This window comes from Prionailurus viverrinus, chromosome B4 (assembly GCF_022837055.1).
Source record: "Prionailurus viverrinus isolate Anna chromosome B4, UM_Priviv_1.0, whole genome shotgun sequence".
NCBI lineage: Eukaryota > Metazoa > Chordata > Mammalia > Carnivora > Felidae > Prionailurus > Prionailurus viverrinus.
In genome coordinates, this window is record NC_062567.1 from 76,752,182 (window position 1) to 76,779,754 (window position 27,573).

At 43.2% G+C, this 27,573-nt stretch overlaps 1 protein-coding gene across 1 annotated transcript in view; it reads left to right on the plus strand.

Moving 5' to 3' along the window:
- Window positions 1-17,799: 17,799 nt before the first annotated feature.
- Window positions 17,800-27,573, plus strand: part of SP1 (Sp1 transcription factor) — a 40,870-nt gene continuing 31,096 nt past the window's right edge. Inside the window, exons 1-3 of the mRNA XM_047865505.1 lie at window positions 17,800-17,899; window positions 18,936-19,090; window positions 19,413-20,928. Of these exons, the coding sequence (XP_047721461.1) occupies window positions 17,893-17,899; window positions 18,936-19,090; window positions 19,413-20,928 (1,678 nt within the window). The 5' untranslated portion in view covers window positions 17,800-17,892. The remainder of the gene's footprint in view (window positions 17,900-18,935; window positions 19,091-19,412; window positions 20,929-27,573) is intronic.

Genomic DNA, 27,573 nt, shown 5'->3' on the forward strand with positions numbered 1-27,573 from the left:
ATTGAAGGGTGTGGAACAGGGGGGTGAAATGGCCAGATTTTTATTTTGGAATGATCACTATCATGGGGCACCTGGGTCACTCAGTTGGTTTAGTGTCTGACTCTTGATCTTGGCTCAGGTCATGATCTCATGGTTTGCAGGATCCAGCCCTGTGTCGTCAGGCTCTGTGCTAAGAGCACAGAGCCTGCTTTGGGATTCTCTCTCTCCCTCATTCTCTCTGCCTCTACCCTGCTCACACACACCCTCTTCTCAAAATAAATAAATAAAAACTTAAAAATTTTTTTAAATAAAAGAAAGAAAATACTGCATAGAACTGTAGGAGAACATGTATGAGGATATTTATGACAGCTTTGTGGTATAAGGAAGTTAATTCTCCATCATCAAGGGACTACTATGCAACAGAAATAACGAACTGGATATATCTATAAGAACATGGATAAACCTTGTTTGTTTGTTTTTTTTAAGTTTAATTATTGGGGTGCCTGGGTGGCTCAGTTGGTTAAACGTCTGACTCTTGGTTTTGGCTTAGGTCTTGATCTCATGGCTTCATGGGTTTGAGCCCCACATCAGGCTCAGTGCTGACAGGGTGCAGCCTGCTTGGGATGCTCCCTCTCTCGCTGTAGTAGCCTTCTTTCCTGAGGAACTTATAATCTTTGGGGGAAACAAAAGTTGAAGTAACTACAGGGTTATATGAGACCTAAGGCTCTTTTAGGAGTTGGGGGAGGAAGGGTTCCCCAAGGAGATGATTGTTAAACTGAGTCCAGAAAGATGCATGGAAGTTAGGTGGGGGTGGAAGATCGTGGCACATTGGAAGAACATGTACAGACAGGGAGGAGGAGACCATAGCCAGACTTGAAGACCAGATGACTCAGAGCCTTGCAGGCCAACTTAAGGTTGGAGCACCTTGTCCCCAGGGTACTGGAAAGCCTTGAAAAGATTTAAGTGGGGGAGTGTAATACAAACAGATGAGAGTTTTTAAGAAGGATCAAGTAGGTGCTCTGTGGAGCACAGATTGGATTTGGGTGTTTCCAAATCTCATCAGCCTCTCCTTTGCAGATAATACTTTGGGGTCTTTTACTGACGGTTAAATTTATCACCTATGACCTGTTTGTGTTAGCCAAATGATCAGAATATGACCCTATTTACAAATTTCTAGGGATAGCAGAATTCCTCACTGTTGTTGAGTCATTCAATAAACACTTATTGGGGCTATTTTGTGCCCAGTACAGGTCCAGGTACTGGAGATACGAAAATAAATGAGACCCACCTCAATATGCAAAGAAGAGAAATGGATTTGATCCATAAAAAATAAGTTTTATTGCATAGATAACAACATCGAAATTAAAAGGCAACTGACAAGGAGACGGGTGCATGGGTGGCTTGGTGGGTTAAACGTCTAACTTAGGCTCAGGTCATGATCTCACAGTTTGAGCCCCACATCAGTCTCTGTGTAGACAGATCAGAGCCTGGAGCCTACTTCAGGTTCTGTGTCTCTCTGCCCTCCCCTGCTCACGTTCTGCCTCTCTCTCTCAAAAATAAATTAACATTAAGAAAAAATTTTTTTAAAAAGGCAACTGACAAGGAGGAAATATTTCCAGTATTTTTTAAAGGATGAGTATCTAGTATTTATGTATATTTAAATTTTTTAAATGTTTACTTACTTATTTTGAGAGGGGGGAGTGCAGAGGGAGAGAGAAAATCCCAAACAGGCCCTGCACTGTCAGCTCAGAGCCCCACGCAGGGCTTGAATCCGAACCGCAAGATCATGACCTGAGCCAAAACCAAGAGTTGGATGCTTAACCAACCGAGCCACCCAGGCACCCCAAGTATTTACGTATATTTAAAAATGTAAAATAGTATAGCAACTTTGGAAAACAATTTGACAGTTTCTTATAAAGTTAAACATACATTTACCATGAGACCCAGCCACTCCAATCCTAGGGATTTACCCCAAGAGAAATAAAAACGCAGAGACATATATGGGATTCATAGCAGCTTTTTTCATAAAATCAAAATATTGGAAACACCTCAAACATCCATCAAAAGGTGAGTGGATGAGGAATGCCTGCTGGCTTACTCGCTGGCAGGTGTGACTCTTGATCTCAGGGTTGTGAGTTCAAGTCCCGTGTGTAGAGATTACTTAAATAAAACTTAAAAAAAAAATAGAATGAAATCTAATCAGAAGGCACATCAGTGGTTGTGTGTGGGCTGAAGGCTGGCAGGGATTGGAACAATGGGGCACGGGGAACCTTTTAGGGCAATGTTCTATATCCTGATTGTTGTGATGGTTACACGGGTATATATTTGTCTAAACTGATCAAAATATACATTTAAAATGGGTGCATTTTATTGTGTAAAAATTATACCTCCCTTAAGTTGATTTTATCTCAAAAAAAAAAAAAGACAATTGCTAGGGAGAAAATATTTGACATATTTTAACAAATTTTGCGGCACACACACACACACACACACACATCACCTTCCACACATCACCTGGTGCTTATCAGGACAAGTGCCCTCCTTAATCCCCATCATTCATTTCACCCATCCCCCCACCTCGCTCCCTTCTGGTAACCATCAGTTTGTTCTCTATAATTAAGAGTCTGTTTCTTGATTTGTCCCTCTCTCTTTTTTCTCCCTTTGACTCATTTATTTTGCTTCTTAAATTCCACATTTGAGTGAAATCATAGAGCCTTGTCTTTCTCTGACTTGTTTCACTTAGCCTTATGCTCTCTGGCTCCATCCCTATCCTTGCAAATGGATTTTTTTTTTTTAAGATTTTATTTAAAAAAAAATTTTTTTTTTCTTTCAACATTTTTATTTATTTTTTTGGGACAGAGAGAGACAGAGCATAAACGGGGGAGGGGCAGAGAGAGAGGGAGACACAGAATCGGAAACAGGCTCCAGGCTCTGAGCCATCAGCCCAGAGCCTGACGCGGGGCTCGAACTCACGGACCGCGAGATCGTGACCTGGCTGAAGTCGGACGCTTAACCGACTGCGCCACCCAGGCGCCCCAAGATTTTATTTTTTTAAAGCCATCTCTACACCCAACGTGTGGCTTGAAGTTACAACCCAGAGATCGAGAGTCACGCGCTTTACTGACTGAGCCAGCCAGGCGCCCCTCATTGCAAGTGGATTTTAACAAAGAATTAATATCTAATACGCATAAAGAACTTCTTTAAGTCAAACATTTCAGTAGAAAAATGGACAAAGGAAATGAAAGGACAATTCACAGAGAACAAAATACAAGTGGACAAAACCAGAAAAGACATTTGTCCTTATAAATTTTGGTCAATCAGGAAAAAACAAACGTCAAGTATGGGAATTGCCAGATTGCCAACGATTTTGAATTTAGGGAAATGACCACTTTCACAGTGGGTATGAGTGTAACTGGGAGTGCTTGGGGAAGATAATTTGGCAGTGTATCAAAATTTTAAACGTGCGTAATCTTTACTCAGCCATTCTACTTCTGGGACTCTATACGGATACTATATATTGAGCGTTTACTATGTGCCAGGATTCTGACCATACCTCAACTATTCTATGGAGTAAATACTCTTAGTTCTGCATTTGACAGAGCAGATAAGTGAGGCAGATAGTTAAGTGACTTGCCCAAGGGTCACACAGCTAGTAAGTGACAGAGTCAGGATTCACAACTACAGTCTGTCTCCAGAATCTGTGCCCTTAACCACTCTGTTATACACAGCTCCCCACTCTGTCCTAACGGCCACCCGTGAGCCCAAATGAAGACATTTGCTGTGGGAGAGTTTGAAATATTAAGAAAGAATGAAGTAAGTTAACATGAAAAGATCTTTAACAGATTTTGTTAAGTAGAAAAAAGCAAGCTATCAAATAATACCTATACCTACCTATTGGCACACACAAAAAACCAACAACAAAGGTATGTGTGAACATAGCAACTACACTCAAAAGAGTGCAGGATTTTTCTATTTTGTTCACTGTCATGTGTCTTCATTACCATACCAAAACAGTACCTGGCACATAGTAGGCATTGAATAAATGCCTGTTGGATGTATATAAATATGTGTAAATGCATATAATTAACATATGCATAGAAAGGCTACAAACCAACTATTAACTGGTGAAGGTGGGAAAAGAGAGAACGTTGTGTGCAAGATAGGTTAATAAAGGGAGGTGTGCATGTACTTTCCAAAACTACTGGCTGTTTGAATTTTTTTTTTTTTTTCTTAGAGAACACGCACAGGGCTGGACAAGAGGGGCAGAGCGAGAGAAAGGAGCTTAAGCAGTTTCCACACTTAGCACAGAGCCCAAAGTAGGGCTCCATCCCACAACCCTGGGATCATGACCTGAGCTGAAATCAAGAGTTGGCCACTGAACTGTCTGAGCCACCCAGGTGCCCCTGGCTGTTTGAATCTTATACAAAGAGATACTTCTCTTTTCGTGTGTTACCAGAGTAATAAAAACAAACACCAAACAGATTACCGTGGGTGGGGGGATGGGGGAAATAGGTGATAGGGATCAAGGAGTGCCCTTGTGATGAGCACCAGGTGTTTCATGGAAATGTTGAATCACTATATTGTACACCAGAAACTAATATTATACTGTATGCTAACTATTTTTAGGTTTTTTTTAAGATTGTATTTTATTTTTTTATTTTTTTTAACTTTTTATTTATTTTTGAGACAAAGAGAGACAGAGCATGAATGGGGGAGGGGCAGAGAGAGAGGGAGACAAAGAATCCGAAACAGGCTCCAGGCTCCGAGCCATCAGCCCAGAGTCCGACGCGGGGCTCGAACTCACGGACCGCGAGATTGTGACCTGAGCTGAAGTCGGACGCTTAACCGACTGAGCCACCCAGGCGCCCCTTAAGATTTTATTTTTAAGAAATCTCTACACCCAGTGTGGGGCTTGAACTCACAACCCTGAGATCAAGAGTCACAGGCTCCACTAAGCCAGGCACCCCAAGTTTTTAAATTCCAATTAGTTGTGGGGTCCCTGGGTGGCTTAGTCAGTTAAGCATCTGAGTCTTGATTTTGGCTCAGGTCATGATCTCACGGCTCCAGGTCAGGAGTCTGTGCTAACAGCACAGAGCCTGTTTGGGATTCTGTCTTCCTGTCTCCCTGTCTCTCTGTCCCTCCCCTGCCTGAGTAGGGCTCCATGCTGGCAATGCAGAATCTCCCTGGGATTCTCTTTCCCCGCTCGCTCTCTCTGCCCCTCCCCCACCCGTGCTGCCCTCTCTTAAAATAAACTTTAAAAATATGAAGGGGCCCCTGGGTGGCTCAGTCTGTTGGGTGTCAGACTTTGGCTCAGGTCATGATCTCACTGTGGGTTCTAGCACCACATCGGGCTTTGTGCCCACAGCTCAGAGTCTGAAGCCTGCTTTGGATTCTGTGTGTGTGTGTGTGTCTCTCTCTCTGCCCCTCTCCAACTCGTGCTCTGTCTCTGAAAAATAAAATAAAAACATTTTGAAAATTAAATTTAAAAGTATGTACATAAGTAAATTTTAATTAGTTGGGACACCTGGTTGGCTCAGTTGGTGGAGCATGTGACTCTTGATTTCGGGGGTGTGAGTTTGAGCCCCACATTGGATGTAGAGATTATTTAAAAAATAAAACCTTTAAGGGGCGCTGGGCTGGCTGGGTTGAGCATTGGATTCCTGATTTCAGCTCAGGTCATGATCCCGGGATCATAGGATCAAGCCCTGAGTAGGGCTCCACGCTGGGCTTAGAGCCTGCTTAAGATTCTTTCTTTTTCCTCTGCCTCTTCTCTGCTCATGAACGCTTTCTCTCTAAATAAATAAATAAATAAATAAATAAAATAAAATCTTTTTAAAAAATTTTTTTTAACATTTATTTATTTTTGAGACAGAGAGAGACAGAGCATGAACGGGGGAGGGTCAGAGAGAGGGAGACACAGAATCTGAAACAGGCTCCAGGCTCTGAGCAGTCAGCACAGAGCCCGACGCGGGGCTCGAACTCACGGAGCGTGAGATCATGACCCGAGGTGAGGTCGGCCGCTTAACTGACTGAGCCACCCAGGTGCCCCAAAATAAAATCTTTAAAAATAAATACAAACTTAAAAAAAGATTTTTTTATTCTTTTTTTTTTTTTACATGTATTCATTTTTTTGAGAGACAAAGAGCAAGAGGGGGTGTGGCAGAGAGAGGAATAAACAGAATCCGAAGCAGGCTCCAGGCTCTGAGCTGTCAGCACCGAACCCGATGTGGGGCTTGAACCCACAAACTGTGAGATCATGACCTGAGCTGAAGTTGGATGCTTAACCATCTGAGTCACCCAGGTGCCTCTAAAAAAAAAGATTTCTTTTTCACACACACACAAAATGAAACAGATTAACAGATTAAAAAACAAAACAAAACAAAAACAAACAAACAACACAACCTCACAATGAAAGCAAAAATGACTTGCCACTTTTTCATTTATTTCTCTACAACCCTTCCAGACAAGTAATACTATCCTCACTTTATAGATTAGGCAACTAAAGCTCAAACAGGTTAAGTAACTTGCCTCATGTTGCACAGTTATTAAGCCTGGATGTGAACTTTGACCTGTGGCTCCACAACCCAGGTTCACTTTACTCCACAATGTTTATAAATGTACAGACAATTAAATGCAATAAAGTGTGGAACCTGCAAAGGGGAAGAACAGCAGAGATCGCCATGGGGGCACGTGGAGAAGTATGGCCAATTCTAGGGACAGATGGGATATTTCTGGAAAGGATTGCAGAGACGAAGCTTGATCTAAGACTTGAAAGGTGAGTTCTTGAACTACTATGGGGGAAGGGCAGTCCAGGCACATACTTGTGTATGCATCAGAGGGATGTCACAGAGGAAATCACTTGGCCTATTTTGTGAAGGGTAAATAGTTGAATGGGCATGGCTGGAGCTTTATTTACATCTCTAGATGAAAGGTAGGGCCTGGAAAGATGTGATCCCACTTTGCATCAGATGATGAGATCTCTCTTGGGTAAGATAAGACGCCAAGGGGGCAGTGGAGACTAGTTTGAGGAGGGTCAATCTATTCTCTATGGTAGCATCATCAAGTAGGTAGTGATGGGGATGCCTAAGAAGGCAGTGACTAGGGATATGAAGAGAGAGAGGTGGGGATAAATCTGACAGGTATTTGTGGAGTAGGACTGGTGGGGCTTGTGGCTGATTATTGCTGTGTGGGGAACGGCAGGAGTCTGAAGACAGAAGTTTGAGAGAAGAAAACTGGGCATCAGGCCCTTTAAAAAGGGATCACTCGTGTATGCATTTCCTTCATTGCACTAAGGCAGGATATTATAATTCGCTGTGTGTGAGTCAGGCCTCCGTGAGTTCCTTGAGGGAGGACCCTGTTCATCTCATCTCCTGAAAAGTCTAACCGCTCTATCACATGGAGCATATTCAACACTGAATGAAAGGGGACAAGGGACAGATTGGCTTTGGTCTGGGATGGATGGGAGGAGATGGGAATGGTGGAAGATTAAAAAAAAAAAAAAAAAAAAAAAAAAAATCACACAGATTTGGAGGCAGGAAGTTCCCCAGCCTACTGTCTCACTCCTGAGCCTTGGTCAGAAGCCTGCCCCAGGGGAGATTGCCCAATTTTCCCTGAGTTCTTTTTGCTAGCTGAGAAATGTATGGCTTCAGGTGGGGGGGGGGGGAAGTGTCTCCCCCCAGTTCTGCTATCACCACCCGGAAACTGATTCTAAAAAGGTGCTATAAACGAAGCCTCAGACTTCTACTTCTGTCCTCTAAACCACCAAATCTTGAGCTGTGTGGCAAGAGGTGACATGTCTTTGGCACTGGGCCCGAAGCTGATGTGGCAAGGGCAAACGAGGAGAGAACGGGGGAGAAGATGTGTACTCCAACAGAAAGAAAAGGAGGCCACGGGCTCCTGGGGATGCAAAGGAGAAAGAAGCCAATGGGTATTTTAGTTATTATGAGTATTTAATTTAAAAACATTAACCATTTTATTATTTAAAAAATTATTTATTTATTTATTTATACATACGTTTTACTCATTTTTGAGAGAGAGAGAGAGAGACAGACAGACCATGAGTGGGAGAGGGGCAGAGAGGGAGGGAGAGGGAGACACAGAATCTGAAGCAGGCTCCAGGCTCTGAGCCGTCAGCACAGAGCCCGATGTGGGGCTCGAGCTTATGGGCAGTGAGATCATGACCTGAGCCAAAGCTGGTACACTCAACCGACTGAGCTACTCAGGTGCCCCTATTTTATGTATATTTTTAATGTTCGCCCTTTTGTTTTTGTTTTTGTTTTTGTTTTTGTTTTTGTTTTTTTTTTGTGTGTGTGTGTGTTTTATTTTTGAGAGAGAGCAACTGGGGGAGGGGAAGAGAGAGAAGACAGAGGATCCGAAGTGGGCTCTGCGCTAACAGCGATGAGCCAAATGTGGGGCTTAAACTCACAAAGCTCAAGATCATGTTCAACCAACTGTGCTATCCAGGAACCCCTTAAAAAAAATCACTTAAATCAGAATAGAGGAGAAAATGAATTTGATGTAAATATCATCTGGACTCAACAATTATCAATATTTGCCATATTTAGACAAATATTCAGTTATTCCTTTATTACTTTTTTCTTTTGCTTTCCTATCCCAAAACTGCTTCCTCCCTTACCTGCCACCAATTATTCTTTTTCTTTTCTTTTCTAAGTTTATTTATTTCAAGAGAGTGAGTGAGCAAGTAAGCAACCAGGGGAGGGGCAGAGAGAGAGGGAGAGAGGGAATCCCAGGGAGGCTCCGTGCTAGTGGGGCTCGATCCCACGAACCAAGAGATCATGACCTGGGCCAAAATCAAGAGTGGGAAGTTTAAGCAACTGAGCCACCCGGGTGCCCCTCAGTTATTCCTTTTTAAAAGTATTAAGATAATTTACAGACATGAGGGGTACCCGGGTGGCTCAGCTGGTAGAGCACGTGACTCTTAATCTCAGGGTCATTAAATTTGAGCCCCATGTTGGGAATAGAGTTTATTTAAAAAAAAAAAAAAATTTATTAATTTACTTTTTTTTTTAACGTTTATTTATTATTAAGAGAGAAAGACAGAGCATGAGCATGGGAGGGGCAGAGAGAGGGGAGACACAGAATCCGAAGCAGGCTTCAGGCTCTGAGCTGTCAGCACAGAGCCTGATGCAGGGCTCGAACTCACAAACTATGAGATCATGACCTGAGCCAAAGTTGGATGCTTAACTGACTGAGCCACCCAGGTGCCCCATAAATAAATAAATAAATAAACAAACAAATAAATAAATAAATAATGTACAGACAGGACATTAAATCTTTAAATATTAAAAAAAAAAACCCTTAAATATTTCAATATGCATTGCTAATAAAAATGTCCTTATATAATCCCAATACTATTATCATGTCCACCAAATGATTGTTAAATCATTCCTTAATATGTAATACCCAGTCCTTATTCAATTTTTCCCAACTGTCCCCAGGACGTCTTTTTACAAGTCATTTGTTCAAAACAGGATCATGTTGCATGTGACTGTTTTGCCCCTTAACTCTCTTTTTTTAGCAAGAACAGCCCTTCTTCCTCTTTTTTCCAGGCCATTGACTTGTTGAATAAACAGTCAATGCCCTGTAGAATGTCTTACCTTTGGGATTTTTCTGATTTGTTTCTTTCTGTTTCCACTTACTTTGTTCCCCCAGCCTTCCTATTTTCTGCAAACCACAGATTAGATGTAAACACTTCTTTAGGTTTAGGTTCAATATTGGAAAGAATACTGGTAAGTGATGCGGTGCTCTTCAAATTGCACTACATCAGGGACACATAATGTGCATGGCTGGCGGCCTGACTCCGTGTTTTTGAAGCTGGGAGGAGGCGAAGCCTAAGGAGATCTAGGCAGTCAACCCCCTATGGACCCGGGAGCTGAGCTCTGTCTGAACCCCAACCTCTGTGGCTGCTGGTATGTACCATCACAGAGTGGGTGGAGGTCAGGGAGGAGGCACAAAAAGGTTAGGAGACTAACCAGGCAAAATTCCCCAGGATTGGGGGTGGAACCAATCTAGGACCTGTTCACTGTGTCCTGAATTCTCCTCTGTGAAGAGCAAGAAGCCTTCCTTTTTAGCATTGAGCCCTTCCCTGGTGAGCCTGGTGATGGTGTGGCTCAGAGAAAATTCCTGACTCTACTAGCTCAGTTTTTCTTTTTCCCTGGCTTCCAGATCCTGACTTATGATACTCTTTAATTGCTTTTAAACTTTAGAATGTCAGTGCTGGAAGGAGCCTTGTGCATCCTCTAAATTAGCCCCTCACCGAAGAATTTCCATTCTTCCTTAGAAACAGCTGCATACTAGATTGAAACCAGGATGTACAGTTTATTTCCCCAGACTTCAATCACTTATACTCCATCTCCATAATTTTTGACATTATCAGGTTCTCTTGTTCCATAGTATACCATTAATTTTTATTTTTTTCTTAAAAAAATTTTTTTTAATGTTTTTATTTATTTTTGAGACAGAGAGAGACAGAGCATGAGCAGGGGAGGAGCAGAGAGAGAGGGAGACACAGAATGGGAAGTAGGCTCCAGGCTCTGAGCTGTCAGCACAGAGCCCAACTCTGGGCTCGAACTCAGGGACTGTGAGATAATGACCTGAGCTGAAGTCGGACACTTAACCGACTGAGCCACCCAGGCGCCCCAATTTTTTCTTTATCATAACAATAACACTTGTGAAATAATAGGTTTGATACATAATTCAATTTCTTTGTCAAGTTCATTCCAAGAACACATACAGAAAAGTTCACATTCCATCAGTAGTAGGTGCACCACACTTTGGGAAAATGCCAGAGAAGTAGAATTGGTGTCTGGGAGTTTCACTCTGCCTTGAGACCTTAGTTGGGCCCACTTCTGAAATCCTGAATGTATTTCCTAATCATTAAGAAGGAGATATACTATCTATAGGTGTTAGTCACTAGTCTTGTGAGTGACTGAGTAAGTTCTTCCTGAGAGACTCCCAGGGACCTTTGTCCGGGCAAGTCTGAGCACCTGCAGTGGTGGGGGAGGGGAGAGCAGAAAGAAGGCAGGCGTTGGTAAAGGTTACCTCTAAGCTGGGCATCAGCATCAGGACAGTGGTGGGAAAACCCCTCTTAGAGGCAAAAGTCTGTGAAGCTCCTGCCCTCTCCCACCTTTCCCTCTCCACCATCCTCCAGCCACCTCAGGAAGGAATGAACAGGGTGTTCTAGGGCCTTCCTCTCACCCCCCTCCCCCCCTCCAGGAGCCACCCACTCGCCCTGGGGACAGTGCAAACTTCCGGAAGAAGAGAGAAGTGAGGTGTCAGGCCTCTGCGAACTTCAGCTGGCTTCTGGGCCCAAGGGAGGGAGGGCAAAGCAGGAAGGAGGGGTTTGCGGTTGGGGAGAGCCAGAGGGTCCACCCCTCTCCGGAAACTGGGGGTGGAGAGGCCCAGCCCGGCCCACACCAGACATCCAGCTCCAGGCTGGGCCCGAGAGGCCGGCAAACCCCACCCCATTCCTCTGGGCACCTCGTGGCCCAGGCGAGTTTGTTTATGAATCCGCCTCCCTCCTCCCCCAGCCCGGCCCTCCGCCCGCCCTCAGGGTGGCCCCAGTTCTGTGGGAGGGGGAAACCGGGCCAGCCCCCCTGCCTTCTCCTCCTCTTCCTTCCTCCAGCTTCTGTCCTGGGTGCCCGGGTAGGGCAGGCCTTTTTTTCCAGTCCTCTTGCGCCTGCCGGGGCCATTTTCCTTTCTGGGAATGGAAAGCCGGGGGTGGTGTGACTTTCGAATCTGGACTCTGGAGGGGACTCAGGACGATTTGTCCCAGGAGAGGAAACTGCTTCATTTTTGCTGAAAGAGTACTTTTTCCTTTAATTCTCTTTTAGTGCTGAACTAACTGCCAGGCAGGACCCCAGCTACCCTTGGGGTGCCGAGGTTTGGGTGGGGGTGGGGGTGACTGGTGGATGAATTGGCATTAAGCACTGGCACCCTTCCAGGTCTGGTGAGCTGAGGATCCCTGAGGAGCCTGAAGGGTTTGGACATTTTAGGAGAGGGAAGTGTTTTGATTATGTGTTTGTTTTAAGTCCAAGGGGTCCGTAGGGGTCAGATTTATATGTTCAGAAAAGCTCTCTGTTTGCTCAATTTGGGGTTTAAGCTCCTCTCTGAGCCTTCCTGGTACCTGAGCCTGCCTTCTCTAGCTTTCTAGAATGCAGATGGATTGTAGAATTTAGTCTCAGCCATCCTCCTCCTCTTCCCCACCACCTCAAACCACCTCTGCTTTTATCTGCCAAACTGTCTTCAAGCTCCAGTGACCATCAGCTGGGTTTAAAGTCAGGCCTGTCATCTTGCAGCCCTCTTCAGAAAAGAGAATACTCAAGAAGTTTGGGCCAGAGCTTAGCTCCAACAATAACTAAATTCTTTTCTTGACCATGCCTCCCAACTCTCATTCCCTCCAAGCCTTTCTTCCTCCTCTAGGGCTTTCAAGACCACCAGAGCCACTGACAGGTTGCCAGACTGAACGGAGGCCTTCCTAGTACAAGCTACAGACTAGGCAGGGATGAACCACAATGCTTCTCAGACAAGGAAATAGACATAGCAAAGGCACAGAATGAATCCTTTTAAATAATGATAATAATAAATTTATGGATTTCTTATCAACAGGTTCTGAGCATCCCAAAGAAATCACACTTGTCATAGTTCTTTTCTTAGGTGTTTTTTGTTTGTTTGTTTTTGTTTTTGTTTTTTGCCTTTCCAGGGCCTTGAAAAGACTGAGGGATGTGTGTGATGATCCACCAAGCTTCTCTAGTCACCATTGCACTTCAGATGACCTTAGATAGCATGATGCGAAAACTCTAGGCTTGTTTTCTTGCTCAGAGAGAAGCTTTCTTGCTCAGAAGACTGTTGATACTTTATTATCTTATCAGGGACTCTCTCTTACTTTTTCTTCCCTAAGCTCCTTTATCCTAGAGTAGGCACAACAGGTAAAAAAAAAATTGAGTCTGTTGTGTACTTAATAGCTGTAGTCGGAAGCTGACTTACGACTTGAGAGGGAAGCTTACAATGATGGTGTAAAAGGAAGGTTTTGAAATATCTGCGTATTTTAATTTGTAAAATGTTCCCAGCTTTGCTAAGTAGGAATTCTTTTTTAAATTTGTTTAGTTTTTTTAGTAATCTCTACACCCAACGTGGGGCTCGAACTCATGACCTGGAGATTAAGAGTCCTACACTCCACTGACTGAGCCAGCCAGGCACTTGGAGTGGGAAATTGATGAAAACTAGAGTGACTTCAAAATCAGGAAGAATGATTTAGTTTGTAAAAGGCAAACAACTAAATGTGGAAGGTCAGTCCTTGGTATTGTATTATCTGGAGACCTCTTCAGGATTTTGGGAACTAGGCTTCTTTCACTTAAGTGTTTTTTTCCTGGGTATCAATTCTATGCTAGGCCCTAAGGATACAAAGTGAAAAGGTATATGGCCTCCATGTTGGGGTGGAGCCTGCTTAAGATTGGCTCCCTCTCCCTTTGCCTCTCTCCCCCCAAATAAGTTAATTTAAAAACAAATCAATTAATTAAATAAAAGCAAACCTAGAGGAAAAAAATTCAATAGTGGGTGCCTGGGTGGCTCAGTCAGTTAAGCATCCAAACTCTTAATTTTGGCTCAGGTTGGTGAGATCGAGCCCTGCATCAGGCTCTGCTCTGACAGCGTGGAGCTTGCTTGGTGTTTTCTTTCTCTCTCTCTCTCTCTTTGCCCCTCCCCGTTCCTTGTGCTTGCACGCACGCACACATGCTCTCCCAAAATAAATAAACATTTAAAACAAAACAGAAAAACAGACAAAACAAAGTGAAAAGGCATCATCCAGGCCCTCAGTCAGGATGCTTTATCTAGTTGGATAGATATCTAGTTGGAAGAGATTGGATATGTAGATACCTCTAATGGAGGTATGTAAAAATAGCATAGTGGACAGAGTATCCAGTACCTGGGGGAAGTAGGAAAGACTTCATAGAAGTCGTTCTTATTGAAGAGAAGAGAAAAAGTTTGGTAGCCCAGGAGGGCAAGCTGAGTAAATTGTGTTTCTGGACATTGAAAACCCAAGAGAGAATGCTTTGTGGGAAGAGTCCAACAAAGAACAAAATGAAAGGTAAGACTGCAGTGGACAGTAATGGAGGATGAGCCTGAATAAGGGCAGGCGGACCACTAAGAGTCTTGACTACCACCCTGGAGTGTTACCACTTAGTACATGTATTATTGTGATTGATTTTGAAGTAAAGCATCATCTCTCAAATGACCCATCCGTGTTGCTTTTCAAACACAGTCATTAGGAGTTATTGGAATGATTTCACAAATGGTTATGTAGACTGACATTGGCATGCATGGGATTTGAGAAACCTTGAAATAAGTTATTCATTTGAAAAAATGTATTTTAGTTTTGGAAAAAATAGAAATTATTTTAGTTCTGTTTAAATAAATTTTGTTCAGGTTTTCAGAGATGAATTGGACGAGATGGATCATACCCCTTTGTTCTCTTTTTAAAAAATTTTAATTTTAGAGACCAAGCAGGGGAGAGGGGCAGAGGGGGAGAGAGAGAATCTTAAGCAGGCTCCATGCTCAGTGCAGAGCCCAACATGGGGCTCAGTCCCAGGACCCTGCGATCATGACCTGAGCTGAAACCAAAAGTCCTATGTTCAACTGACTGAGCCACCCAGGTGCCCCCCATTTTTTCTCTCATCAGTAAACGAGCATATGTGTAAGACATCTCTTACTAGCCAGATTGGGAATTCTGTCTGGTCCTGAGGACGCAAAGAGTGAAAAGGATGAAGGCCCTTGAATGTCTGAGTCTAAATCTAGACCTTTCTCTCAGTACCTCAGAATCAAACTCTAGTTCCTATTTCAGGCATAGACCAGATTTGAATCATGGGGAAAAACACAATCTTTGGAACTAAATAACCATCATAATTTAACTTAAGTACTGGAGCCTCAGTTTTCTCATTTGCAAAAGGGGATGGCAATTTAAATTAATTGAAAGGATTAAGTCAGAGAATACATACAGTATATACATGAAATGTTCTGAAGACTGCTCTCTAATGTTAGTTCCTCCCCCCACCCCTTCAGCAAGTTTAGGTGTGGTCTTTCGATGAATACACTAAACAGCTGTTAGAATCTCCAGAGCTTGGTTTACAAAGATGACTAATGCAGTTTCTAACCTCCAGGAAGTTTCTTCCCTTCTGGAAGTTTCTTCTCTTCCAGTTTTATCCCTTAGTGTTTCTTAAACTCTGGCTTAGGGACTAATCACTTGAAAGAACTAGTTTTTAGTTTAAAAGAATCACTTTTAAAGAACTTTAAAAATACATATTCTCAAGCCCATTCCAAAGAATCTGATTTGATCAGTCTGAGATAGAGACTAGGAATCTCTTAATATTAAAAAAAAAAAAAAGTTTGAGAGAACAAAAGAGAGCTCGCGCATGACTGTGTGTGCAAGGGAAGGGCACAGAGAAAGAGAAGGAGAGAGAGAGAGAGAGAGGGAGAGAGAAAATCCCAAGTAGGCTTCATGCTCAGCGAGGAGCCTGACACGGAGACCGTGACCTGAGCCAAAATCAAGAGTCCCATGTTCCCCCGACCACCGACTGAGCCACCCAGGCATCCCCAAATCCACCTTTTTAAACAAAGCAGCCCAAAGGATTTGGATAGAGTCTGATATTATATTTTGAGAATTTTGATCTAGAGGTATGCTATTAATTGTAATGTAATGTGATGTTTTATATAAAGGTATGCAAGAGGATAATGCCATCTGAGCTGTCATGGAAATTAGGGCAGGAATTTTTTTCAGGAGCTAGAGGAGAATACAAAAGTGTTTTTGAAAAACTGTGTATATACTCATATATACATATGTAAGTGGTTAGAGCAGGCATGCTTTATTTGTTTTAAAATCTACAGTAGACTTTTTTTGGGGGGGGGGGCGCCTGGGTGGCTCAGTGGGTTAAACATCCAACTTCGGTTCAGGTCATGATCTTGCCATCTGTGGGTTCGAGCCCCGCGTCGGGCTGTGTGCTGCCAGCTCAGAACCTGGAGCCTGCTTCAGATTCTGTGTCTCCCTCTCTCTGCCCCTCCCCTGCTTGCTCCCTGTCTCTTTCTCAAATAACAAACATTAAAAAAATAAATAAAAAATAAGTCTTTGTGGGATCGTTCCGGGTTGGAACCTGGCGCTACAACTTACTAGCTTCGTGACCTTGGGCCAGTTATTTCCCAGCCCAACTTTCTTATAAAATACGTAACATCCTACTACTATCATCTTCCTTGTGAGAAGGACAGGAGGAATGGGAAAGCCTAACTGACCTTAGGCCCCTAACACGCCCCAACAACCGCTTCACCTTATTCAGGCCCTATCCAAAGCAGCAGAGGCCTGTTTTAGGGAGATCCAGACCTTAAAACATGACAACGTATCGCGAAGCGCTGGATTGTAGATAACGAAGTGACAACACGTAAGTGCTACAGAGAATGACCTCGTGGCAATGACAAATCACCCAGGCCGCCTCCACCGAAACCAGGAAAAAGGAGGGGTGGGATGGAAGGCCAGAAACTCAGGTGCCTCGGGAAAAAATCTCCTTTAACTTTGTGGTTGCGAAAGCAGGAGCTCTTTATGCTTGGATGGTATTTGCAATGAAGGGGAGAAAAAGGAAGTGGTTTGCAGGGCATTCGCTCTAGGTGGTTCTCCAATGCGCTTCGCCTCAGACCAGCTCCTGGAAGGTTAACCCCACAGCAATCAAGCAGTTAGCACCTTTGGCTGGGAGAACTTAATAAAATGGCATTAGTTGGGAGTCTCAAAGCCCTCGCGAATGGTCAGTTCAGTATTAACAGGGAGCGCGTCGCCAGATTTCGTCGCGCCCGCACCCACAGGGCTTACACCCACATTCAGAGGCATCCGCCCACCCCGGGAAGGAGTAGACTTGAGAGGCACTTTTAAGAGCGGTTAAGCGAAGACTCAATCGAGCCCTGGTGGCCAGGCAAAACCGAGCACCGAATGTCGTGGCCCTGACACTTGTGGAGCAGAAGAGCTCCACTGAAGCGTGCCACCTAATCACTGCGAAGAAGTCCCCTGAGGAGGGCCAAAATGGCGACGGACTCCTCTTGGCACAGCCCTGCTCCCTCCCCCATGTCGGGAGGTTCCCGTAACGCCCATTGGCCAAGTTGGAGGCGGTGCCTGGTTTCCTTCGCCGCCTCATTGGACTGAGTGACTGAGGGAGACGCCAACGCTTCTCTGCCCACTCCAGAATCCCGCCCTCAGAGTTCATTCGGCGTTTAATTGGCTTTCCGTTCGCGTCAATTTGCGTCCTATCTTGTCTTTTTTTCAGTGTTAATCCAATCAGAACTTTCCTGGCTGCCCGCCTGATTTCTGATTGGTTTTGATCAGCTTCATCCTATCCCATTTCTGCCTACTTCTTACCACCTCCCACCAGGGACTTTGCCCAGGCATGTCCAGAGTTCTGGTTGGTCGTTATTCTGTCATTCCAATCAAAGCTCTTCCTATCCCTACCGCTCAGAGAGCCCGCCTGGCGGCTGACTGGTTTCTTTCCAAGCCTATCATCACCAGCTCCCGCCCACCCTCACTTCCTGCGTCTTTCATTGGCTTTTAAAACTGAGAGGGCGGCCTCCTTGGGCGGACACCCGGCACGCAACTTTGTCTTACACGCCTCAGAGAGCAAGCGAATCTTGCCATTGGACAGCCTGCCCGTCCTTCTTCTTCATGTCCCTCCTTTCTCCCTCCCTCATTGGGCGGGGCAGCAGTGAAGGGGCGGGGCCGAGGCCGGGCTTGTGGCGCGCTGCTCCCTCCTCCTTACCCCCCCCCTCCCTGTCCGGTCCGGGTTCGCTTGCCTCGTCAGCGTCCGCGTTTTTCCTGGCCCCCCCCAACCCCCCCGGACAGGACCCCCTTGAGCTCGTCCCTCAGCTGCCACCATGAGCGGTAAGGATGAGTCCACTCCACGCTTAGGGGTGGGAGGGGAGTGAGGGGGCGCGCGCGAGGGCCGACCGGGCGGTCCCCGCCGTGAGGGGGGGCGGGCGGGAGGCGGCGGCGGCGGCCTTGGTCCCGCCCGGGGCGGAGGGAAGGGAGGGAGAAGGGGCAGTGGCGGGGCCTGCGAGAAAGAGGGGGATGGGCCGCCCGCCCCGGGGGAGGGGGCAGCGTGGCCTCGCCCGCCCCCTGCCCGCCCCGGCCACGGGGGACGGGCCTTACCCCCCACTATTCGGCGGCCCGCCTGAGGCTCCTCCCGCCGGGGGCTGGAGCCGCGGGGGCGGCCCGAACAGTGCAGGCCCCGCCCGGGCCAACCGCCTCCCTGGTCCGCCCTCTGGTCGCCGCCTGCCCCAAGGCCCTCCCCTCCCCCCGTAGATTTCCCCTCCCCCCCACCGTCCCGCCCTTTCCACGCCCCTCACCCCGAAACCGCCCTTTCCCTCTAGGGCCCGCCCTCTGTCTTCCCCGAAAGCTCCAGATTCTTAACCCCTGGACCCCTTTAGCCCCTTTAGCAGTATTCACAAATGTTTTCTCACTCACACTTTTTGTTCTTTTTACCTTGCCCCTCTTCTATTGTTGCTTTTTACACTTGAATTTTCTTTCTCCATATCCTTTGACCCTAATTTTAGCAAGATTTCCATCCACCCACATGTTGTTTTTTGCCTTACCTATCTATCCTCCTTTTTTCCCCCCGGGATACTTTTTTATATTTTGAAACTCTTTGAGCATGTCCACTGCTCCTCATATTTTCTATACCCAAAGCACATTTTCAATGTTTTAGGAGTTTAATTTTGTGCAAGGGGGAATTGAGGCCCAGTTTTAGCATTACCCAGCCTAGTTTATGCTCTGTATGTCCTACAGCTGTCCCTTTTCCAAGCCACTTTTTTTTTGTTTTTTACGTTAGTGCTTTAAACCGTACTGATGTTTCTGTTTTATCATATCATTTTACCTTTTTTCTTTCTCCAACTTTAAGTTGTTTGTCTCTAATTTTTAGACCAAGATCACTCCATGGATGAAATGACAGCTGTGGTGAAGATTGAAAAAGGAGTTGGTGGAAATAATGGGGGCAATGGTAATGGTGGTGGTGCCTTTTCTCAGGCTCGAAGCAGCAGCACAGGCAGTAGCAGCAGTGGAGGAGGAGGAGGGCAGGTAAGTGATAATCAGGACGGACTGGGGGACATGTTAAGAGAATGTAAGTTTTCTTGGATGATTACTGTTTCACAGAAACATTTTTAGGAAGGGGCTGAACCATTTTGTAGCTAGGGACACAGATGATTGGGAGGTCCCCTCAGATGAGAATTTCAACAGTGTAGATGGGGCAACTTTTTGTTTCTGTTATTTTCCCCCATTCTTTGCACCTTTTGGCTGTTTATTTGTTTTATACTGCCCCCTGGGCTGGCAGCTGGGTGTCAGTGAACTAACTCCTTTCCTTTCCTATCCTTTCCTTTCCTTTCCTTTCTTTTCTGGCCAGGAATCCCAGCCATCCCCTTTGGCTCTGCTGGCAGCAACTTGCAGCAGAATTGAGTCACCCAATGAAAACAGCAACAACTCCCAGGGCCCAAGCCAGTCAGGGGGCACAGGTGAGCTTGACCTCACAGCCACACAACTCTCACAGGGTGCCAATGGCTGGCAGATCATCTCTTCCTCCTCTGGGGCTACCCCTACCTCAAAGGAACAGAGTGGCAGCAGTACCAATGGCAGCAATGGCAGTGAGTCTTCCAAGAATCGCACAGTCTCTGGTGGGCAGTATGTTGTGGCTGCCACGTCCAATTTACAGAACCAGCAAGTCCTGACAGGATTACCTGGAGTGATGCCTAATATTCAGTATCAAGTAATCCCACAGTTCCAGACCGTTGATGGGCAACAGCTGCAATTCGCTGCCACTGGGGCCCAAGTGCAGCAGGATGGTTCTGGTCAAATACAGATCATACCAGGTGCAAACCAACAGATCATCACAAATCGAGGAAGTGGAGGCAACATCATTGCTGCTATGCCAAATCTACTCCAGCAGGCTGTCCCCCTTCAAGGCCTGGCTAATAATGTACTCTCAGGACAGACTCAGTATGTGACCAATGTACCAGTGGCCCTAAATGGGAATATCACCTTGCTACCTGTCAACAGCGTTTCTGCAGCTACCTTGACTCCTAGCTCTCAGGCAGTCACTATCAGCAGCTCTGGGTCCCAAGAGAGTGGTTCACAGCCCGCCACCTCAGGGACTGCCATCAGTTCTGCCAGTTTGGTATCATCACAAGCCAGTTCCAGCTCCTTTTTCACCAATGCCAATAGCTACTCAACAACTACTACCACCAGCAACATGGGAATTATGAACTTTACCACCAGCGGATCAGCAGGGACCAACTCTCAAGGGCAGACACCCCAGAGGGTCAGTGGGCTACAGGGGTCTGATGCTCTAAACATCCAACAGAACCAGACATCTGGAGGCTCTCTGCAAGCAAGTCAACAAAAAGAGGGAGAGCAGAACCAGCAGACACAGCAACAGCAGCAAATTCTTATCCAGCCTCAGCTTGTTCAAGGGGGACAGGCTCTCCAGGCCCTCCAAGCAGCACCATTGTCAGGGCAGACCTTTACAACTCAAGCTATCTCCCAGGAAACCCTCCAGAATCTCCAGCTTCAGGCTGTTCCAAACTCTGGCCCCATCATCATCCGGACACCAACAGTGGGGCCCAATGGACAGGTCAGTTGGCAGACTCTTCAGCTGCAGAATCTCCAAGTTCAGAACCCACAGGCCCAGACAATCACCTTGGCCCCAATGCAGGGCGTTTCCTTGGGGCAGACCAGCAGCAGCAATACCACCCTTACACCCATTGCCTCAGCTGCCTCCATCCCTACCGGCACAGTCACTGTGAATGCTGCTCAGCTCTCCTCCATGCCTGGCCTCCAGACCATTAACCTCAGTGCATTGGGTGCTTCAGGAATCCAGGTGCACCAGCTTCCAAGCCTGCCCTTGGCTATAGCAAATGCCCCAGGTAAGCCTCCAATCTTTTATATTAATTTCCAGAGCTAAATAGCATCTTAACTGCAACCGTTGGGTCTAAGGAAGGAAATAGACACTTTCGTGGGTAACAGTTTCTTGAGGGCAAGTTGATTAGAGAAATGGCAATGATTCTGTTTAAGTCATTTGGAACTGACTTAACGGAAACTTTTTTTCAGTTAATCTCATGAGAAAGGAGCACTTCTGGGCAGCGTCCCTGGTGTCACTGTACTTCCAGTGCCTTTGGTGCTACAGAACAAGGGTCGGCAACTTTTTCTGTAAAGGGCCAGATAGTAAATATTTTAGGGCTTGTGAGACATGTAGTATTCTTTTTGTTTTGTTTTTTTTTTGCAACTTTTTAAAAACGTAAAACCATTCTTACCTCAAGGGCTTTATTTGGCGTACAAGCCCACCCCTTTGTAAGATAAGAATTGATTATAAACTTGACCTCTTTGTATGACAGTTACTAAATAATCAGATATTTCTTATGAGCTGTAAGTCTTAAGTGAGGGAAGAGTGACGTAGTGGATTCCGGAAGAATTTTTAATGAAATAAATTTCATGGTTAATTTTTAGTTAGCTAGAGTATCCTATTTTCTGAGCAAGCCGGTTAATTAAAGTTTAATTTTTTAAACTTCTGGTTACCTTAAAAGTGGAATCCGTCTGCCTCCCCTTACACTAATGTATATTTTCAGTAAGCTTGCTGGGTGGTTCTGGTACTTCCTAGATGAGAAAACCACTTCCTAGACTGCTTTGAAAGTAATGTATGGTTGAGAAGGGAGGGTAGAGAAAGGGAGCATGGCCTGGAATGGAGTGGGGAGGTGGAGTTGAGAGGAGTTAGGAATAAGGAGAGCATTGAAGGGAAAAAGAGTCCTTCGGGAAGAGGTATGTATTGGAATGTATGTTGAATCAGTTGACCACAATATTCAATTATTCATTTTGAACAGTGTTTCACTGTTGGTTAATTTGAAATTTGAAACGTGTCCATTTAAAAAAGTGAAAGTCTGTTTAGAATTTTGTCATTTTAAATTCTGTGGCAATAGAGCTAATCTTTAATAAAGTACAAGAAGATGATTCTATAGATTTTTATATTCTGCCATGATATATAAAAATTATGATGGGAAATAGTTTAATGTCACCAAACTTCTAGTTCTGTTGGAATACATGTGGGTTTATGAATTGTTTACTTTTATTAGAGTTCTCAGTTCACTTTTTTAAAAAAGTTTTATTTAAGTAATCTCTACACCCCACGTGGGGCTTGAACTCATGACTCTGAGACCAAGAGTTGAATGCTTTTCTGACTGATCAGCCAGGTGCCCCAAGTTCTCATTTCATTTATACTGGTTTTTACATTAAAGAGGATAATAAATAGACAGCCATATTTCCTGTCTCCTGCAGTTTTGGAAAATGGTGTTGGGGGGGGGGGGGGATCTGTTCAAGTTCCCTAAATTTTTTACATTCTTGAGGTCATGTTTAGAATGATGACATTTTGAGCCTTAAGATAACAATTTTCTTAATAAATTGGAGATCTTGGAATAGAAAGAGCTGGAAGGGGCCTAAGAAATCATCTAGTACAACTGCCTTATTTTCTAGAAGAGGATGTTGAGGTATGAAGAAGCAGTTAAGTGGCCAGACTACAGCCAGAGCTAGGGCTTGTGGTTAGTTCTAGTCTAAGGCATTCCCTGTTAGTTTTAACTTAGGACATGAGAAATCTCTAGATCGTTAAAAATGTTTTAGAAAAGCTGTCTTTGCTTCTTTGAAATTTAATGTTCTAGAGTTGGCCAAGTGTTTTATAGGCTAAAAATTATGATAGTAGAAATGGGAAAAAGTTAATGAAAACGAAATTCAGCAGCCTGGAAAATTAGACACTTGGCTGGATAACCTTTACTAGCATGTTTGTTTTCTCTTTGCTCTTAGGTTGTTGTATCCAGCAGTTTTGCTCTTTGTCAAAGGAAGGCAAAACTGCGAGATTGTTCCAGTTAGTAATAATTTGGATCCTTGCAATTTTTAAAAGGTTTATAACTTAGGCTCTGGAGAACAGTTATGAGGTACTCTCATTGCTAAATCATGCTCTGGGGAAGCCTGCCATTTAATATGTCATAGGATACGGCTACCTAGCTATTATTGATGGTCTCTGAGCTCAAGAAAATGCATGCCTTTCTGTAAAGTAGCAGCAGCTTGACATTCACTAATGAAAGAATGAGCCTCTGAAAGGCCATTTTGCGAGAGTTGGGATTGGTTGCTTCATTAATAGTGGTTTCTGAAGAGAAAAGTTTCCTTCTTTCTGGTTAGTCTTCTGCAACATTTTTTTCCCCTTCAGTTGATCTAACTTTATCCTTAATGAAAGCTAATAAAATCGTTTCCTAGAAGCCTTAATGCTGTTCAGCAGTTGCCTGGCTGCTAAAAATGGCTCATTTTACCCCCTTACTGGTATATAGTGATTTTACTGGAAAAGCTCAGTCTCTTGCCAGTATAATGTAGTAGAAAGAGCATTGAATGTGAAGTCCCGTTGTGAGGTATAGCTTGGTGGATAGATACATAGCATTCTACAAAATGAGACTTTATTACATGGTTGTGGAAGCCTGCAGCCTCCTTGGTGTTCACTTTGTTTACTTTTATTATTTTTAAAAATCATCTTTTAGAAATCATTTAAGCTCCCCTGTTGACTTTCACTGTTTATTTTTGTTTGCTGAATACACAGGCAAAAGCACAAACTTAGAACCAAAGTAAGCCAGCCATCTCAATATCCTGTGTTTTTTATGGCTCAGCCCCTGGTGGGTGGTAGTGAGGAAGGGACCACCCAGTAAACTAAGTTTAATTTCTAGACAGTGAAATGATCTATGGGCTCTGAGGGGTTTTTGTTGTTGTTGTTTTGTTTTGTTTTAAGTTATCTGCAGCTTGTTTTGTTGTCTTTTAAATCAACACCCTTTCCTCTCATTTTGTAGTTACACTCTCACAGATCTTGTTTTTTTTTTCCAGTTTAAAGCTTCAGGTTTTTTCTCAGACACTGCTATGTCCTGAAAACTCTTCTACCAGGTTGGGGGGTGGGGGTGCAGCTTTGAAAGACAGTTTGTATGACTTTGTGGGAGTTCTGCCTAATAAAGAGTTCAGGGCTGGTCTTTGGCAGGAGAATAGAACATATTTCCTTGATGGCTATAATTCACTCAGGCAAATTTCAGGCACTAAAAATAAAAATTTCACATCTGCTTGGTTTTATCGGGGTCAGGAAAATGTCTTCTCTTAGAAGTTAAGTTAAATGTGATACCAGAGTTAGTTTGCCAACAGTGTCGCTAAACTTGCGGTCAGATTGCTGAGACCTAATTTGTTAAAAAGTTGCATTTTAGACTAGGGTACCTGAACAATGTAAATGGGTTTAGCTGATTTGAATGTGTTTAGAATTATTCTAGGGCAAAAGATTAAATGAGATAATTTTCTTTTTTAAAATAATATACTTTATCAAATATAACATCACATGTTTCTGCATCGTTTGCCTTTTTTATCTAATGTTATATTTGTTTCTGAAGGTGATATTAGTGTTTTTAAGTGATTTCAATTTAAGTAGAAAAGGTCTCCTTTAAAATCCAGGTGCCTTCATTGATTTGAAAAGAATGAGAAGACAGTCCTCAGACCTTGTCAGTTGCTCCTATTTATTCATTCCAGTGGCTTTCTGTAAATGACGTCATTGTTAAATCACGTTGCATTGTGTAATGTGGCCATTTTAGTTCTTAATTAAATAACAAGAGCACAAGGGTGCCTAGTGTTTCAGAAAAGTTTAATATCTATTCTCATATCTCCCTTTCCTTTTAACTGTTCCACTTTGTAAAGTAGCATTTAAATGTTGCCACTAATTTAGTTTTCCTCATTCCTTGCTTCTAATTGTTTTCTCTCCTTGAAAATGTTTTAAGATGTAAAATGAACATCTGTGGAAAAGCTCTATTACATAATGCTTTGTAAGTTATTTATCAGATGTCTAACCATTAATGGATAATACTAGTTGAACTTTTCTACTTTGATGTTTATTGTTCTTCATATTTCCTACAGAAGGTGTGTCATAATAGTGCTATTCCTTTCTCTAACATTTAGCATTATTATTCGGGCTTGTGTGCCTAACCATTATTTTAAAGTGTATATGCCCTCATTATGATTATATTATTAATACCATGCTAGGTTTTAAGAATTGTTTCCCTTAGAAGACCCTGAAAAAGTTTCTGTAGAAAGATTTATTTTTTTATTTTTTATTTTTTAGAGTTGGTTGCAAATTTGAGCTGGAAGTTGAATTGTACTTTTGCTTCAGTGTTTTTAAAACTCTGAATAGCTTATGGAAACTGGGCAGTATTACTTGTTTGACAACTTTGGATGTGCCTTTCTAATTTACTGTAAATCGTCCTACCTCCGTGTCTATGTACAAAATAAATAATGACTTAACAATTTTGAAGGAGTTAAAATATAAAATCCCTATGTGAAGATAGAGACTTGACCGTTAAATGATGAGAGAACTAAATTAAAAATCTATACATCTCTGAAAATGTAAAAAATATTATTTTTATAGGAAAGCAAATGTTTGCTGCAAATAATCTAAGAAAGGTTAAATGCTATTAAGGTGGATCTTTTCATATTATTCAGTATGTTCTTCATTGAATTTGACCTGTTTTGATAGATTAAAAATTACAGCTCTTTGCAAACAATACAATTAAGCCAGACTATCAATGGTAGTAGCAACTAAACTGAAGACTGTTAGAGCTGAAAACCCTCACCCCTTCCAGTACCCCCATTTTGACAGAATGTGGAGTAGTTTCAACGACTTGCCAGAGGTCACTGTAACAGATCTTTTGAATTCAGATCAGTATCTTTTTCCACTATACTACACTAGTATTTTTTGGTTTTAAGATTTTTAATTTTTAAATGTTTATTTTTGAGAGGGAGAGAGAAGAGAAAAGAGAGAGATGGAGGGGCAGAAAGAAGGGGACAGAGGATCCAAAGTGGGCTCAGTGCCGACAGCAGAGAGCTGGATTGGGGGAAGGGTTCAATCTCACCATCCGGTGAGATCATGAGCTAAGCCAAAACCAAGAGTCTGACGCTTAATGGCCTGAGCCACCTAGGCACCCCAACAACAACTTCTTCATAAACTTTTTGTTATGAATCATGATTTGTTGTAATCAGATTAATTTGAATTTAATTAAGCAAAATATAAATAATTAGTGATGTGATCAAAACATTAAGAAAGAAGGAGCAAGATGGCAAAAGAAAAATCAAAGACATCTCGTTACTTTGAAAACATGAAGGTCAGCTATATCATATAGAGATATGTGTGTAGAATGGTATTATCCCCACCCCCTTTTTCCTTTTTACAGTTAAAGAGATGCGATGTGTTTTCCCTGTTACCTTCCTTATTTTTTTTCCTGATATGCTTGAGACACTTTCATAGCAAACTTTATCTCCTTATTGTTCGTCACCTATTGTTTTCCATGTTATCAGGAAATTCCCTTTCAGTGCCTGCCTTCTCTACCCATCACATTTCTGATTTAAAAAAAAAAACAAAAAACTATCCTGACATACTTGTTGGGGATATAGTTTAACAACTCTTCGAGAGACTGTATAGGCCCCAATTTTGTCCAGGCCTTACATAGACAATGTATAATATCTCTTATGGTCACTGGTGGTATCTGAAAAGTACTATGCCTAGAATTCTTCGGCAATTTCTTGCACTCATGTTTATTTTGTTTTAAAGAAGGTAAAAAGCTCTTAACTCTGAAAACTGTATTTGGAAATTTTCCATATTATCAAGAAATTTCTTTGGTTTGGCATTCTCTTAACAGATTATCTTGTTGGTATTATCATGTTTTGAATGGCTTCCTTGTTTAGCATTAAAGGCTGTTAAGAAATTCAGTAATACTCATGGTTAGGTTAACTTACATAGGCATTTACTGAACACCAGTATACTTAGTAATATAATTGCCCCCAGCAGACTTAAGAGTTAGATACAAAAAGTGTAGCAGTGAAAATGGATTCATGCTTTATTCATAGACAAATTTAGCAAAATTTATTGAATATTTACTGTGTGTCAAATGTGCTAGGCTCTCAGAATTCACTGAAACAGATGATGGTCCTTGGCTTTCATGGAGCTCCAATTATTGTTGTGCTATAGTTATCTACTCTTAGTGCACTCCAGAGGGGACAAGTTTTCACACAACGAATACTGACAGTTGCAGAAAATATATGAAACCATAGGGCCACACTATTTTGGATTTATAGTTTTCTTTTACTGTGTTATATATTGTCAGGTATGTATGTATGTATATATGTATGTATGTATGTATGTGTGTGTGTATTTATTTATTTATTTATTTATAGTATTTATTCATCTTAGAACAGGGGAGGGGCAGAGAGAGAGGGAGACACAGAATCCGAAGCAGGTTCCAGGCTCTGAGGTGTCAGCACCTTCATGTTTTCAAAGTAACGAGATGTCTTTGATTTTCTTTTGCCATCTTGTTCCTCCTTTCTTAAATTTACCATCTTAATCATCTTTAAATGAACAGTTCAATAGTGTTAATTAAGTATATTCACATTGCAGAAGATTTCCAGATCTTTTTTACCATGCAAAACTGAAACTGTACCCATTAAACTCATTTCCCCTCTCCCAC